A 17,905-nucleotide genomic window follows, 5' to 3' on the forward strand; every position below is an offset into this window, starting at 1 on the left:
TATATGCATGTCTCTGTCAAGTTCTTTACCTCAATATATCGTGCAATGAATATACCAGTTTACACAGTAGTAACAGTCCTGCGTGTTTCTTAGAAGCTTGCCTCAGCACTCGGAATTCTCAGTTGTGCAACTAAGCCACTCTTAATCCGTAACTCACACAATGGAGGTCCTCAAGGTTCTCTAAAAATAATATAACATAAAGTAATGGAGTCTGTACTAAGAGAGAGAATTATTGCTGGGACGAGTAGCCATGGGTTTTGGGGCTAACTGGAGGTCAGTGGAGGAAAGTCTTGTGTTCTGCAGTGGGCATAAACTGGCCGGTGGTGATGGGTGAAGTGACCAAGTTACGGTGGTGAGTACAGGGGAAAATGTGGTTGACATTCTGGAACTTTTATAATTTTCTTATTTACGCTTTCTTCCTTTTACCTGATTGGGAATTTTTTACTGAATCATAGACAGGTACCTTCAAATAAGGGTCCAAGTATAAATGCTGACAAGAGCTTTATGAAGTGACTAGGTTTTCTTGGTTCCTAAATGGTTGGTTGCACTTCAGTTTAATAATAGTATTTTAGAGCACTAGTTGGAAAACACTGATGTGTACACATATATATTTGACAGGGAATGCTTATTTTGTTTCAGGCTATGAGGTTACAACCTTGGAAGATGCTGCATCGAAGGCCTCCATCTTTGTGACTGCCACTGGATGTAGAGATATCATTCGTGGCGAGCATTTTGAGAAAATGCGTAATGACGCCATTGTTTGCAACATTGGCCACTTTGATATTGAAATTGATGTCAAGTGGCTAGAGCAAAATGCAGTTGAGAAGGTGGAAGTCAAGCCCCAGGTAAGAGCTCACATGTGCTTTATTGAGCATATGTCTATTCACTTTAAGCATAGTTTGAGGTACTCAGCATAACACTTAGTCAAAACATTGCTCAGATGGTAGTTTGCTCATCACTTCTCTGATAGTTTGCATTAGGCATATGCGAATAGTGGTTTTTTGGTTCGAACCAAATGGTAGTTTTCTTCAAATAATTTTGAAGCGAATATTTCGAATACCTCTTGCACACAAAAAAGTTTGAACGGCACAGTAAGCATATAAAAATTATGCATTTTTCAAACACACAAGGCCATTACTTGAAAAAAAAAATACATTGAAGCTTTGTTACACTCACTGAAACTGTTTCGACTGGCTGCAAAAATGCCCATCGGAAATTGGGATTGTTGGCCTATATGTGGAGCAGACACATTTGTCGGGTGTGAGACTTATCTACGAGATTCCGCCCGACTGCTGGTCTTATTTGCCATTGCGTCACTGTGAGGATATTGCTTTTAAGTGATGACTTCATGAACACCTATCAGACTTGCGCACCGAGTGCCCAGTGCCACCTTGTGTTAGGCGTCGGAAAAGGGCACCCATCTCCATGTGCCTTGTGCTAGCTCCCCTTCATATTTGCGCCGTTGTGCTTGAGTCGTGAATTTCAACTCAGTCTGAAGGGTATGACGCGATAGCAGAATTCCCTTATATGCAGAGGGTCATTCTCTATTTTACGTTCTGGCGCAGTGGTGCAGTGGTTAAGTGATGCACCACTGCAGTGCGATGGCAGGTGGTCCCAGTGGTGGGCCTTGTGCGACCCAGGTCGCTCTTCCGAAGCGACCATTTGTTATTTAATTGCCACCTGCCATGGTGGGCAGTTTGCTCACTGTCCAGTGGGCAGGTTGTGAAGACACCGCAAGGTGACGTGACCTAGATGGCCAACCTGTCTCCTTAGTTGCTCTCTTGGCGCCACCTGCCAGAGTCATGCTCATGATTTTTCGCTCACAACGCCGACTTTCCCGACTTGCTGGCCCACTGACGCGCCTCACCAGAGATGACGTTCTCTTCACTTGGACAGACAAACAGCAACAGGCATTTGATGACTTACGGCACCGCTTGCAAACAACACCCTTACTTACCCACTTCGATGCTCGTGCCGAGCCTCTGGTCCACACAAATGCAAGCAATGTCGGCCCCGGTGCTGTACTCGTTCAGTGGCAGGACGGCGCCGAGCAAGTCATCGCGTACACGAGCCGGACCTTGTCCCGTGCTGGATGCTGGATTCAATTATTCAAATACCGAGAAAGAATGCCTCGCTGTTGTATGGGCGGTAATGAAATTTCGTCCGTATCTATGCGGCCGGCACTTTCGGGTCGTGAGCGACCACCACATACCATGCTGGCTGACCAACTTACGAGATCCCTCTGGCCACCTAGCACGATGGAGCTTGACCATCATGTGCAAGTCCGGGTGCCAGCACAATGATGCTGACTGCTTGTTCCGCTCTCTCGTCGAGGTTGCGAGGGAGGGCGAAAACCAGACTTTCCCATCATCGGAATCCATCATGCAGCTGAGTGGCACTACCTATCGTAAGCCAACCGTCTGCCACGCGAACGAATGGCTCTCCCATCATCTGAATCCATCATGCAGCTGAGTGGCACTACCTATCGTAAGTCAACCGTCTGCCATCCGCAAACGAATGGCCTCGCCGAATATCTCAACATAACTCTCTCTGGCATGATATCTATGTTGAACATCGGTCTCGGGATGATATCCTGCCGTACGTCACCTTCGCGTACAACACTTCCCAACAAGTAACCACGCTAATGGCGCCCTTCTCTTTACTGTATGGCTGCGAGGTGTCCACAATGCTGGAATCCATGATGGCCATGGCATTGACGTTGCAGAGTAATTTACCCGATGCACAAAAGAAGCGTGACAGCTTGCAAGACTGCTCATTCGGAAGCAACAAGGTCGCGACGCCCAGCGTTATAATTGCCGCCGCCGAGTAGTGATGTTCGAACCGGATGACCGAGTGTGGGTGTGGACTCCCATTCGACGTCGAGGGCTTTCCGAGAAACTGCTTAAGCAGTACTTCGGGCCTTAGAAAGTGCTCAGTCAGCTGAGTGACGTCACATATCAAGTTCTTCCGGATGGCTCTTCCACAACTACTCATCATCCACAGAAACCCGAAGTGGTCCATGTTGTGCGGATGAAACCTTATTTCTCACGAAAGCTGAGCTAGTGGCCTAACGCCGTGCCATCACCGCGTGTTTCTTATGGCTGCTTATTATTTTTTTTTTTTCCTTTTGGATACATCGAGTCTACTTTTTTTTTTAGAGAGGGGATAATGCAGCATCTGCAGCAGCAGCCGCTGGGCGGCTGCTCTTCGCGGGCCTCGTACGCCGAAAGGAAGAAGCTGAAGTCACGCTCCAGCTCAGTGCTCTTGGCTGGCGTCTTGGCTTGCGTCCTCGTAGAAGCCTTGTGTTCCGTTGTGAAGCCTTGTGTTCCGTTATGAAGCCTTGTGTTGTGTTCCAAACAGCTACGTGACAATATTGCCGTGACTCGGCTTCGAACTCGTGGCGGCGTGAACTGCTCAAGGGCACTGTGCTATCGCCACAGCTGATCATGCCTATGTTAACTGCAACACACTGTCACACTGTGCATTGCAAATTGTCGTCTTCATCAAGTTCTGTCTGCGAAATGAACCGATATATCCGCTTAACCTCGATTAGAGCTTAACCCAAGTCTGATATCGTCACCAAACATGCCGACAACCCAGCAAAGCAAAACCATGAGCCAACCAGGCTAAACACATGCTTTTGCACGTCTATTCTGTTTAGTTATGTTAAAACTCTACCACTTTTTTTTTTTGTCTTGGGCATCCTGTATAGCAGGAGATTTCAAATGTTTTGCCCTTTGGGAAACATACCTTACCTGCTTTCTCAGGTTCCTGAGGGACCCCCTCGCATCTTTGCCATTTTGTGTTCCTGCCCAGTATGATAGTGCTGCTCACATATTAGTACTCCTGAATGGGAAAATTTTTGTGCTTCTGTGTGTCATAATGTTCTGCATACTCTACGATGTACAGTCCTGGCCATATTGCAGAGCGTGCTTCGGTAGTTGCTTTTGTGACGCCTTAATTAGGAAGTACTTTCCATATGTTAACACATGCCGCTGGTGCGCTTGCACGTAAACCCAAGAAATCATGTCTTCTCTACTAGAGCTTGCTTCGTAATATTTTGTCCCCACCTGTACCTGCTCGTACTTAAAAGTGTACCAAAGCGTTTCTTATGTTTCTGAATTGTTTAATAAAAAAAAACATTGACATTGTTACACTGAAATTCTGGAGCTCAGTAAAATTTCCCAAGCAATATATGCTAAAGTTCTTTCAGACTTTAAAAGAAACTGAATCAGATTATGTAAGCATAAACCTCCGCATTGTTTGGAACGGAAGTTTACAGGTAGTGATCTATGAATACCGTTTAACCGCGTGTAAGGGTCGCACTTTTTTTCCGAGATTTGAGAGGCCAATTTTCGGGGTGCGGCATATATAGACGATGTGTATGCAAAAAAAAAAATAGCTAAAAACACACCAATCGGGGAATGAGCGGCATTTATCCTACGTTCATTCGTCACTCACGGAGTCTTCAGACTCCGAGCTCATCCCACAAGTCTCTCAGCATGTCCGTTGTTAACGTGTAGCCGTTGTTCCATACTTCCATCAAATAGCAGAGCAGCTCTTCTTCCAGTTCGGGAAACTTGCACGGCTTGCCTCTGAAAGTGCGCTTTTTGCAGCTTGTGTTCCTCAATGCTTCCTTATGGTTGTGCCATCGCCGGACGCACTTCTCATCCACATGGAATTTCCTGCCCGCCGCACGCTTGTCGTGTTCGAGAGCAAACTCCGAGCCGTGAAGCTGTGAAGGTGCTTGCCCATCGTGCTAAATTTGCAACGTCGGCAGCAGCACACGAAAGCGACAACTAGTGAACTGCAGTAGAACCCTGCTATAGTAAACTCGGATATAGTAGTGAAGCTGCGGTAACATTACACCTCTCGTACATTTTCTTACATACATTGCATGTACTTTTTTTTTTCGGTTATAGTAAAGATTTCTTTAAAATAAAACGGCTGTAGTAAAGAGGGCCTGGCCGTGGCGACGTACCTCCCGCGGAATGATGACAACGCGGCACGCGTTAGGCCGATACGCGGAGGTAAATGCATACCAAAAACAATAAAAAGGCGCTTTTTGATGTAGCTTCACCACCAAGCTCGAGAGCTGTGAGGGGAAGCCAACTCCTTAAAGCCCTTGGATCCGTGAGGCAAAGCGCGCGGCGCACACGGAAAAAAAAAAAAAGTTAAAGCGGGCTATGAACTCGGAAAGGAGGAGGCGCGGGTCGCTTAAAAAGGAAAGCCGTTAAGAATACAGTGAAGGGAAGTAAAGGATGGCAAGAAACGGACGGGTGGTGGCACTCTGTGAGCTGTACTGCCGTGCCTTGACTGTGTCGCGCGTGTAATAAGTGACTCTAAGGCTGCGGAAAATCACGCCGTGTTCACTCTAAACTTGTTTTCACATGAAATCAAACTCTCGTTATATTCGTTGCCGCATTGTATATGTGCAAATGTGGTACTTCCTCAAGACATAAACAAACTTGAAAACGTTTGATAACATGAAATGTGGTAACTCAAAATAAGTAATTATCACATAAAGGAACAATAAAAGCAGGATGGAAGGTATTTGTGGGTGTTTCTTCAGTAAACCAACTCTGTGTTTATTAAGTAGCCAATGAATTACCAGAGAGCATCCTCGGAGCCATGCAGTCACCAACAACTGTTGTAGTAAAGGCTTTTGCTGGTCCAAGTCACTTTACTATAGAGGGGTTCTACTGCACCATGCTGTCACAACCCCGGTGCTTTGACAGTCACAAAAAACTAGAGCTGGTGATACTGATGCCGATATGGATAGCGGAGCTTGCGGCTGATCGCGGCGGAGGAAAAAGTTGACGTCGATGATGATGGTTACCCGCGGCCTCGGGTGCCATCCGTGGGCAGCACCTGGAAGCTCCTGTGCGCGTGCATTTCGAAGGTTATTCCCGCGTGGGTCGTTGAAAGTTTAGGTGCGGCCCTTGCACGGTTCTTCTTTTTTTTATCTTTCCTTCAGGAAAACAGGGTGCAGCCCTTACACGTGTTTATACAGTATTTCACTGAGGCCATAGCGCACATCCTGGCATTTAATGGTGCATTGCATTGTGGTGATTGTACACCAACCACTGGCAGCACCTTCTACCAAGATGTACTATCAGCAGCAAAAGCTTATGAAATTCAGGTGTGCAAAACAAAAAAATGATTTTGACACATGCAAGCCAATCAATTGAAATGTCTGAATGTATGGGGGTATGTGCATGCTCTGTCTGTTGGTAATATACCAGGTGACTGGGTTGCAAGGCAGTGCTACAATAAATTTTTTTTCCCAGAAAGAACATCCCATAAGCTTTTGCTGCCAATATAGTACACTTAGGCTGTCAGAAAGTGTATGTTGTAAATGTAATCGGTCGAGACAAAAAAAAAAACTATTCCTCAAAAGGTGCATGGCTTATCCTTTAGGATGGAAATGAGAATTGTAGTGAAACAAGCAAATTCTTCTTCGTTTCAGGTTGACCGCTTCAAGCTGAAAAATGGCAATCACATTATATGTCTTGCACAAGGTCGCCTTGTGAATTTAGGTTGTGCTATGGGGCATCCATCCTTTGTCATGAGCACTTCTTTCACTAACCAAGTGCTTGCTCAGATTGAGCTATGGACCAAAAATGACAAGTACAAGGTAATCAGCTTTGCTTAAACCTGATTGTGGTTGGTTTTCTTTTGGTGTTCTAGGCCAGCGGGGTCTGAACCCACAGTTTTTTGTACACATCTTTCGCATGCAACATATGTGCATACAATAGAAATTAACCTAAGGGCGGAGCAGACACCAGCCTTCAAATGTGCCACATTGCACTATGGTAGGCCTGAGCCTACCAAAATGTTCAAATATTTGGCGAGTACCTGCTCTTTTTTGTGAAAAATTGGGCTGCATTATTTCATGAGGCTATGGTTCGTAAGTGAGTAGGATGCTTGTAATAGGCTCGTGTGAATTTTCCGTAAAATGTACGAATTTGGACCTGTTATAAGATTTCACAAACAAATGAAATCATATAGCCTACTTATCAGATGGTCCTTTGTACATTATACAGAAATGGTGCCACCGTGCTGTTTACCATTCTTTATGTGCAAAATACGAGAACACTCATGTGCTGAGAGATGTCAGCACACGCAAAAGAACCCCAGTGCTACTGCAGTGACTCGGTGGTTATGGTGCTCTGCTGCTGACCTGAAAAATTTGGGTTCAATCCTGGCCGCGTCGGTCGCATTTCGATGGGGGCGAAATGCTAGAGGCCCGTGTATCGTGTGATGTTAGCGCATGTTAAAGAACCCCAGGTGGTCTGAACTGATCCGGAGCCCTCCACTATAGCCTCCATAATATAATGGCCTATGTTTCACTTTGGGACTTAAAACCCCATAATTTTCGATTTTCGTTATTTATGCTTCAAGACACGATGGCCCCCCTCTGAAGTTGCTGTGCATAAAAGCTTCACACAGGCCAGCTGGGTGGCATGCAGAATGTGTGATGCTTCACGTCCTCACATTGGAAGCACTTGCTGTGTCGCTTTCCTTCTATTTTGACTGTACTACTTTCCTCTAAAAATATGTTGCACATGAAAGCAATGAACCATTTGCGGCCAGCAAAGAATTCACTTGACCGGGTGCAGTTGTCAGAATTCTCAAGGGGCGTTGCTAAAGTTGTACTTAATTTTTCTTGTTAATCTAAGCTCCGTTTTCATAAAAATGACATATTTGCAGTCTTGAGGCATTCATCTTTCAGTCTAGGTGGACTAAATATTCTTCATTAGTGTCCCTTCAATTATGAGGGGAAAAAATGCGAAAGCTCAGTTTTGTCTGTACTCCACCTCATATGTGCGGGAGGTGCAGGGTTCAATCCCCAGTGCTGCTGAGTACCCACTGGTTTCTATTGAGTAGAAACTTTCCCCTAGCTTGGCTTCTCAGGATCGAAATGCTTGGAAAACTTTGACCTTTTTGCCTTGGCACTTTTTGGCCAAAGCTGTCCATGTGCCATTGAAACTCACCATCATCATCATTTGTTTTGTCTGTACTGAAGTGTATTAGGTAGTGAAAAAACTTTTTTCATTACTCAATACAGCACGCGAAAAAATTGTACCGAGTTGTCTGCCGCATTTTTTTAAAAATTTCCCATAAGTGCAACATGTTCTTTAGAACTTGCAAAGCTTAGTGGCACAAACAATCATTCTGCAGAACGTCCTGTGATGGCTGCCCGCTTGCTCAAGGAAGGAGCGCATGCTCAGCAGGCGAAGTTGCAGCATGCGTGCGCCTCAGCACTTCTTTCGAGGCGGCCGCTTTATTCCCGCATGGTCCTCGTCTAAAGAATCTAGAAATTGCATCTTTTAAGCTGCAGGCGACAAGGAAAAAAGCGAATGACAGAAATTAAAGCCCGAGAGCCACCCTGCGCAGTTGAATCTTGTACAGTGGTGCGTGCGCCGCCTTTTGCACCATGGTTTAATTTTTGCGTCATCTGTCGTTCGCGCTCGCATCGCAGTGGTGATGGAACTGCATCAACAGCCACTACAAAATTTACGCTGCCTGTAAGCATGCGCCACTGAACACACTCCAATAGTGTGTAGTCTCGGTTTGGCTCGCATGCTCTCGCTGTTAGGCGTGCGGTAAATGTAGGTAGGCTGTCAGGATGCCGGCACAGAGTAAGGCGCTATCACTAGGTGACATTTGCAACGTATCCTGCAGGAATGCTGCTACAATTATGATGCAACTGCCTGCATAAGCTTCTATGGAAGCTAAGGTAGGATTGGCTGACGTAAGCGCAGCACCTGTGAATGTAACAGCAGGGTTTTACTGCACTTGTGACACGCAAGTACAAGAAATAGCAGCAATAAGTTTTCGTACCTAAAGTTCATTTTACCGTCTGTTATGGAGCTGGTACTGCATGTCATTAAATGCCATGGCGATAGTAATAACTGATGCTGGAAAACTAGTCAAATATTTAGTTGAATGTATATGTCTGCTCAGAAGCACAAAATATGTTCATTACTGTTCAGATACTTTTTCTGGAAAATAACTTTAACCCTTCTGAAGTATCTGGCACTGGTTGCATTGGAAATGTAGAGATTCCTTGTATGACGGTACATTTTTTGTTTACTTGATAGTATGTGTGGTGGAGAAACTTCATGGTTGAATGGTTTGTGGTGAACTCATTAAATTGTGAATGGCAGCAAGTTCATAATATCGCATTGCATGAATGCCATTTAGAATGTACTGTCAGGCCAAAATGAAATGCAAACAGCACCTATCAATAAAACAATAATTGCCTTCTTACTTTCAGTAATAGTACACAACTGATCTGATTAATGTTTGTGCGTAATAGACCCAGCAAAGTAGGCATTTGTAAACCGGTTGCAAAGGAATGTCACGCTGCACTGTAGAAAAGTGTGGGATAAGAGTTAGTTTGGCCTGATAGTACAGTTGTACTCTATTTCACTCCATGTAAAGCAGTTCAGCTTTTTACTTTTCCCTAGGGCAAAGGAGTGGTGATTGTGATAGCTCTACCACAACAGTTATATTAGGTTGTGTAGAGCATTATATTATACCCTTGAACACAACCTAGTCAACCACTCAGTTGCATGGCCTTTATTGTGATATTGTGCTGTGTGACGAGTAGTTCCTCTGCTGCAAACTTACCACAGCTATTTTCTGAGCACAGGAACAGTTAAGGCACTGCGAATACCACATGGCAATTTATAAATACCAGGATCTTGCTCACCATTGTAAAAAAAAAAAATGGAGCCTATATTTCCTGTACCAGTTATTTTCAAAGGAATTCACTATAATCAGCAAGTAAAACATAATGCAGGTGCATGGTCTGAAGGTGTGCTTCGTAGTTACACACACGCACGCACACACACCTCTTTGGAGACTGAAAAAAAAAAAAGCGGTATGAGCACTCATGGCATTTATTTGAAAGCTTCCTTTCAGTGAAATCCCTCTTACTTAGTGAGTATTGTGTAGTGCTTTTACATCCGAGGCCGTGTGGCCATAGTGAGCATTTCAGTGAACTGTATGTTGAAGACATTCCAATTTGTGGTATTCTTACAAACTGCCTTCTTTCTTTAGGTGGATGTATATTTCTTGCCCAAGAAGCTTGATGAAGAGGTGGCAGCACTTCACCTTAACCATCTTGGAGTGAAGCTGACCAAACTGAACAAGGAGCAGTCATCTTACCTTGGTATCCCAACTGAGGGCCCTTTTAAGCCAGACTACTACAGATACTAAACCTTTTGATGCTATATACCAAGTTAGCCTTTTTTTTTAGTGAATCCTTGTTGCGGGAAACCTAAAAAATAAAATTGGAATTGTAATCAGCGTCTCTGCTGTTTAATACTTCTTAGCATCAAGAGAAGCTTGTCACAATTCAAAACATTCCAGTTTAGATGATGAAGTGCCTTTCTGCTATGCATGTATCTCTCTAGTTTGTGACAAGTTTGGAGTAAAATGGAGCGTTTTAATGAACTCTCCTCAAGAGTGGGGCGGCATGTTCTTGCCAGTGATACCTAACGGAATTACTAAAGATCTTGACATGCACAGACTTGGAATGGTAATAAAAGCACCAAGGCGATGCCTGTAGCTTCACTTCTTTGCTATGACTTATGCTACTTGAATGTTGTATCTTCTGACATACCATGCAGCACAAATTGCTGTTACTGATTGGGTTTCTGTGCCCAACGCCAGGCCCTGGACATATGGGTATGGGGGAAGCGGGAGCCTTCCATGTGTGCACCTATGATTACAGAAGTTGGGCATTTTGGCACTGCATGCTTGACCCAAGCTTGGAATTGAGCTTAATGTTGAATTCCTGAGCTTGAGCATATTCATACACAGCAGCCATGTGAAATTTTGGAACCCGTAATGTTCACGATTGTGGGTGCGCAATTTTCTTGCGGCAGAGAAACAATGCTGCTAAAGGTAAAGAATACAATAAAGATTGCAGGCAAGCGTTCTGGCTATCCACAATCTTTGTAGTATCATTTGCAGAAAGTGAGGCAGAGGGCACAGTTCCAGCACTTTGTTTAATGCCACAAACAAATAGAACCACAGATACATTTAAACGCTTGTACAAATTGGCAACCAGCTTGGTCCAGCTGGTTGCATTTCATGCATAAAAAGGTTGATGTTCATGTGCCAAGGTCTCTTGTATAGGTAACAAAAAAAAAGTCAGTTGAATGTATCTCCTTTTGTGACCTGTAAAAAATGGCAATGAGGAGACTATTATAAAACCACCAAAAGAGCACTGATATGAAGCTTTTAACCTCCAGAGTAATGCAGTTTGTTTCAATTCAACAAGCGATTTAAGTCATTACCATTTGCACCTGTTTGGCCAATTGTGCTGTGCAAGCTGCAAGTCTCGCATGGCACACAAATGGTAAAACTGCACTCAGAACTACTAGAAATTCAGCTTTTAAGCCATTTCGATCATTGGTTTTGTAGAAAAGGGTACACATTTGTACCAATGACTTTGTACAATGACCTCAAATGTGGCACGTATACATACCTGTCTTTTCGACGCATAAGAAACCTTGCATTAGAACTGAATATTGCTTCAATAAGTATTATGAGACAGTAGACTGAAGAAAAAGGCTCTAAAGAGCTGAACAATTTTCCAAAATTTATTTTTGTCACCAAACTGGGCCGCGTCAACTGTATACCCAAGCTTGTAAAAATGCATAAACACCAAGGTTGCCTATTATCAAACGATAAAAACATAACGAATGGTTTGTTTGATAGTCTAAAAGTATTCAGCATGCAAAAGTACTGTACTTAGGTGCACAGTTGTCCATTTGTCTTCACTTGAATTGGGACCACATATGCCCTGCTAGTGTTGAAGCATAAGCAATGGATGTTCTCAAGCAACCAAATCGCACGGATAGCGCCGCAGTGGTGACTCGGTGGTTATGGCGCTCGGCTGCTGACCCGAAAGACACGGGGTCTCAATCCTGGCCACGGCGGTCGAATTTCGACTGAGGTGAAATTCTAGAGGACTGTGTACTGTGCGATGTCAGTGCATGTTGAAAAAACCCCAGGTGGTCAAAATTTCCGGAGCCCTTCACTACAGCGTCCCTCATAGCCTGAGTCACTTTGGGGCGTTCAGCTCCCATAAACTAAATTATGTGGATAAAAATACAGCACTGCTCACATACCCTTCTAATGCAAGAACCTAAACTCCTGATGGTAACTTCGTACCTCACACATCTGGTAATCTGTCTCGAATCATTCTTGTAATTGCTCAGTAAATTCTCATAAAACACAGTCAAGCATATTTAGGAGGAACAAAAGTAAGAAAAATATTTGCCCAGGTACCCTGCAATCATAACCATACTTAATCGCGCAATTTGCACACCCCCAACCTTTTACCCAGATCTTTGAGAAGAAAAAAAACCCTACTCCCATATTTTCTGCACTGGTGGTCGCGTTGATTTTGGGTGCCAATGGCTGCGAGAGCGAACTTCCAGTAGCCTTTGTCCCTCTAAAATCCGAACAACCGTTGGGTATTCTGTTTGCTGCTACTCAGCCCAGCTGCATGACAAGGAGCCGTTTTATCTCCATTTGCTTCTGACTGCTCTGTCTTAGCGATTGTATCCTTGCGCAGTTATTGCTTTGAGCTGCCCAGGCACCCTGATGCTATCACACCGGGAGCTACATAACCATCTGGGGTCGGGGGGGGGGTTGTGTTGACTTATATTTGGAGTCAACTTTTTTTTTTTGGCCAGCAAGGGGAGCGAGTTGTGGGGTCAGTTGCAGGGTCGGCTTATATTACACGCGGCAATATGCCTATACATTCCGCGTTATGGCCTTTGTAGAGTTTTTACGCGCCCCTTTTTTGAAGCATTAATTTTAGGAACAAAAAAGTGCGCAAATTATGCGAGTAAATATGGCATGTAGCCTCATTCATGCCTTTTTTTTTTTTTCACACTGCAACCTGCTAAGGATGGTATGGCTGACATTCAAGGTAGTGTATGCATGGAACAAACTACACCCCTGAAGGCATGTGGGCTGATGCACAGTTTGCTCACCACAAAGAGGATAAAGATAGCGCAAAACAGGGGAAACCAATGCTGCTACACAAATGTACAGAGGAGCAGGTGTACAGAGTCGATCACACTTGTCTAGAGCGCTCGAACGGTGCCGTCCGGTGGAAACAAAGTGAAATTCTGAAGTAGGTATTGACTTTCACTGATAATAATTGCATTGGAGAGCAGCCTAATAGACGTGAACCGCGCAGGCACCAGAGCCCTATCCCTAGAAAAGCAGCTGCGATAAGATTTAATTTAATCTGCTCCGCAGCACACGACTCAAGCGCTCTAGACAAGTGTGATTTACTCTGTACTTCATTTGTGTGGGTCTCTACCTTCTTTTTTTAGCATGTCATTTTGATAACTAGTGCAAATAAAAAAACAAGTTTCTTCCCAAGTATCAACTAGGAGGAAATGAGTTTTGTTTGATTTTATGGCACATAAGCAGCTAATGCTATAATGTGCCAAACACAAGGTTGAAAAGGTCTGCGGCATTAATTGGACTATAATTTATCAAATCTATTGTTTGCTTATGACATTTGCTCTCTTTAAGAACCCAAAAACACGGCACAACTCAATAAGTGCATTTTCATCGAAGAGCAACATTGGGTGAAAAGGGATGCAGGCACTACTGACTGTTGTGTTGCTCAGAGAAAATTTAAAATTATCTTGGCCTAACCCCATGCTTGTTCGGGCTCAAACTTTGCACAGAGGTGGCATTTGGCGGGCAGTTTTGTTTTATAGTACATTTAGTTAGAATTTGCCTGTTTCAATCAGAATTAATCGGAAATCCCCATCGTCTGTGGCTAGAGTGAACCAAAACTGCAAGCTTTCGCAGCAGTGGTACCGGTAGCGCCATCACGCACCGTCTGGAGGAACAAGCACTCCACAGTAGAGGCTGCAGAGATGCGCGAGGAAGAGGAAGCGGCTGCGCAGTTGATTTGAAAGTGCTTTCGCCACTACTTTATCAATATTGGGTGCAGAAAATGTTGGCATGCCAATGCCCCCCATCCCTGCCCCACTTGCTGTTCTCCCATGCTTTCCTGCGCAGCCTCCCTCCACAGTAGAGCGCTTTTTCCTCCGGAGGGCACGTGATGGAGCTACCGGTACTATTGCTGCGAAAGCTTGTGGTTTTAGTTTGCCGTCGCCACAGATGATGGGGATTTCTGATTGTGATCGAAACAGGCAAGTATTCCACCTAAACATAGTAAGATACAAAACTAACCACCTAATGCCACCCCTGTGCGAAATTTGAGCCTGAGCAAGCACGGGGTTAAGCCGAGAGAAGTGTTACACGACAGCTCGTTCGGTTGAAAAGCCGTCGGCGTAGTAGCAGTCAGCACCGCGTGTCTGAAATAATTGGGGGGGGGGGGGGGGGGGGGGGGGGGGGGGGGGGGGGCTGCGTAAAAAAAAATATGGTAATTTGTAGTTCTAGTGATTGATGATTGATTGGTGTGTGATAGGCGATGGTGAGTTAATGAAATCATTTTAATTAATTTATTAAAGAAATGAAAACGTTTGAAAATTGGGGGTTCAAAGATGTCAAAATGCTCAGAATGAAAAGCCAATGCTTGATGATGCTAAGAAAATTTAAGTGTAATTGATCGATTTATTGAAACAATTGAACAAAAAAATGAAATGCATTCAAGGGTGTCAAACTGCTCAGAATGGAAAGCCTAACCCACTATGCTATCACGTCATGCTAAGCTTAAGTGTCCTCTCCAATTTTCACCGAGCGACATAGCACTCAGCAGAATAGAGTAAAATATGCTTTCCTTGGTGTTTCCAGCTTTGTTCATGAGAATAAAATGTGGTCTACTGTGAGCTCAGCTTTGTCTTGTTTCTACAGTAAAAAATGGTGTAAAGTGTATGTGTCTCCAAAGAGAAGATGGCATAAAATTACTTTTATGGAACATTCCTGATACCTGCACAACTTCCATCCTGTCAAGATGGGCTTCATGAAGTGCAGTTTGTTAATAACTTCATTATCCCATGCCTTCTGTCAGTTATTCTACAATTTACTATGTATCAACTTCATGCAGTCTCTATGGGGCATGTTCAATTTGTTGTGCCACCGCAAGCTTGTGCAGCACGTGTCTGCTCTCTTACTGCTGCTTATCCCAATGTGACTCGGGACCTGGTAGGATCTTATAATATGTCTGTGTAGTGACTTTTTATATGTAGTGTATGATGCTACCTACAAATGGTTCATTGGCATTTCTGGAATGTTGCACCGTGAGCAGTCGTAGAGAATCACTATAGATTACGTTTTCCTCTACATTTTCGTTTAACATTTTTCCTATAGCCACACAAACAGCTTAGCGTTCAGCAGTAAAAATTGATCTACAATTTGGCAGTTTTACTGTTTCTTCCCATCTGCCTTATATAACTACACTTCTGACATGCACTAAGTAATGGCCAACGGACATGTGGAAAAGTGATCACCTCCCTTTGTTCTCTCCCTCCGTTCTCCTTCCCACCTGTAGGGTAGCATACCGGGCGCTGCCTAGTTAACCTCCCTGCCTTTCCGTTTGTCTTTCTCTCTCTGACATGCACTACTGTCTTTAAGCCATCCATGTGAAACTCTGTGCAACCTGCATATTTTTCTTTCAGAGTCAGGTATTCTTGTAGTATGTGTTCGAGTGACTTTTGTTTTTTATGAAAGTGTTAGCGTGAAGTCACATACAGTGGGAAGATTATGCCATGGCGGCAGTGGACCATGTCTTTGGGCATTAGAGAAGACTGCTCTTGCATGAAACCTCTTCCCTCAACCGACCAACGTGACCTGTAGCTCTAATTTTGCTCAGTTGGACGGTGCAGTGCAAAAAGGCATGCACAGTTATCCAAGAAACCAAATTGCATGCAGGACAGGTTTACCCAATGTAGATTTTGGAGGATAGTGCACAGAATGCTAACACCACAGTTGTAAAGGGGGACTAAGACACCAAAAGAAAATCTGGAGGTGTATCAGTTGTGAGGGAGTGCTGGAGTGAGGAAGGGGAAGAGAAAGGGGGTGTAAAATATAGTCTGATGATACCCACTGTGAATGTCAGGTGCATGATGAGTTTTAATTATCAAGATGACTAACATAAAAGAAACTGCTTTTCAGGACCAACATACTGTAATATTGGAATGTTTCCTATTCTGCAAGATGTAGTTAAATTATTTGGATGGGGCAAAATAGAACTAAGAGTGGCATTGTAGCACCACCTCCTCCTTTACTGATTTCATTAAAACCACTCAATACTGACAACCGTTCAGACATAGCAACACATATGTGATACATGGCACATTTAGAACTGCGAGTACAGCGCAAAGGAATACCTGGAGAATACATTTCATTTCCTAGCTGTCGCAGCAAGAAAATATATTTCAACTGCATTCACATGAAAAAAAAAATGCCGATTTGGGTAACTAGGCCAAATGTATGCTAGCATGATGTGTTTCGGTGCTGCGCTGCTCTGCTAGGTTAAGGTGGTTGTTGGTGTGTGTGCTCTTCCATGCAAAAGTGAAAAGAGGACATGCCCACTGCCCACCGGGTGGCTTACTTGCCAAGGTGTAGCCAGTGGGCAGGTGAGCAGTGCAGCAGTGGCACAAGGCAGATTTCTATGGCAGGGTGTTGCTATCGGTGGTACTTGGGTTAGGTTGAGACTCAGGTTGATCTTCCCGAGCAGCCTCTCACGATTAAATGGGCTGCCAATGGTGGGCAGGTTGCCCACCACCCGGTGGGTAGGTGAGCAGCCTGCCACAAAACCGGCTTCAGACATACAGACATACAAACCGACAAACACACAACGGCTAAATGTGGGGAATGGCCACTATAAGTGTCAGTGCACCTAAAAAACTGACACAGTCTTCCAACCGCTGTGTACAACAATGATGGCGACAAGGTGAGCTACTTGGGAGGTGCAAGCCCTCGTTTAGTGTTAACTATGCAGTTTTATGCTACAAAAACGGTCCTATGGTAGCTAAATACTATAAGCACCAGAACCAGTTTGGAATAATACTTTCCCACCTGTCTATGAATCTGCGAATTAGTCCTTTGAAATAATTTCACAAGGCACGTTGAGAATTTGCAAAATAACTTCCGCGCATGGCTCCTTAGCTAGGAGTACCTGTCGCGCAGTGTGTTCAAAACACGGACATTCAAACATATGCACATGGCGCCGTCTACACGATCTCCTCGGCTTCGGCTAAGTGAAACGAAATCGCATTTCAGTACGGAAATTAATACATGCGAGCCAATGCTAACAGGCAAAACTCTCACACTATTACTCCTACTTATTCTCATTCTCCACCTTGTGCGCCTTCTCCAACACGTAGACCTTTCAGTCTCGGACTCGGAATTTCGTGCGCACAAGGGCGTGAAAGCATAGTCGTATTACTCACTCTGGCTTCCAAGTACTCAATTCTTCGTTCCAATGACGTCAGCTTTTCGTTTAGGGTTGCAAGCCTCGCCCTACATGACATATCTGAAATCACGAGCCGCTGCGTTAAACAAAACTGTCACTTGTGCAACGTAAAAAACAAACAAAACAGCAGTGATGCTTACCGAACGAAGTAAGGAAATCTACAATTTTCTTTATGCTGCCGCTAATAATTTCAATGTACTCCCTGTTCGCCCAGTCTTGCTGAATTTGTTTCTGTATAGCTTCTCTTTCTAGTACAGACATTGCTGGACAAAATCTGAAGGGTGCAAGAGTTTGACAAGGGGGAGACGCTGAAGAGTCCAACTGTTGCAAATCACGCGCAAGACAAACAAACAATGCAAACAAATTACATTGGCTGGCAACGATCCGGCTGCAGCTGGCTCCAGTTCAGACCCAACCTAGCCTTTCTTCGACTTTATGAAAATAACATGCTGAATGAACGTTTTATAA

At 44.2% G+C, this 17,905-nt stretch overlaps 2 protein-coding genes across 2 annotated transcripts in view; one reads left to right on the forward strand and one right to left on the reverse strand.

Moving 5' to 3' along the window:
- The window catches only part of Ahcy (adenosylhomocysteinase), a 37,268-nt gene extending 26,952 nt beyond the window's left edge, over positions 1–10,316 (forward strand). The window contains exons 7-9 of the mRNA XM_077646268.1: positions 640–845; positions 6,470–6,637; positions 10,072–10,316. Of these exons, the coding sequence (XP_077502394.1) occupies positions 640–845; positions 6,470–6,637; positions 10,072–10,230 (533 nt within the window). The 3' untranslated portion in view covers positions 10,231–10,316. The remainder of the gene's footprint in view (positions 1–639; positions 846–6,469; positions 6,638–10,071) is intronic.
- Positions 10,317–11,005: 689 nt separating this feature from the next.
- On the reverse strand, positions 11,006–17,836 carry HSPC300 (hematopoietic stem/progenitor cell protein 300). The gene is made up of 3 exons (XM_077646269.1): positions 17,578–17,836; positions 17,415–17,497; positions 11,006–11,196 (listed from the first exon to the last, which is right to left on the reverse strand). Exons 1-3 carry the CDS (start codon positions 17,696–17,698, stop codon positions 11,170–11,172), a joined length of 231 nt encoding a protein of 76 aa, XP_077502395.1. The 5' UTR covers positions 17,699–17,836; the 3' UTR covers positions 11,006–11,169.
- Positions 17,837–17,905: the final 69 nt, after the last annotated feature.

This window comes from Amblyomma americanum, chromosome 1, assembly GCF_052857255.1.
Source record: "Amblyomma americanum isolate KBUSLIRL-KWMA chromosome 1, ASM5285725v1, whole genome shotgun sequence".
Lineage (NCBI taxonomy): Eukaryota > Metazoa > Arthropoda > Arachnida > Ixodida > Ixodidae > Amblyomma > Amblyomma americanum.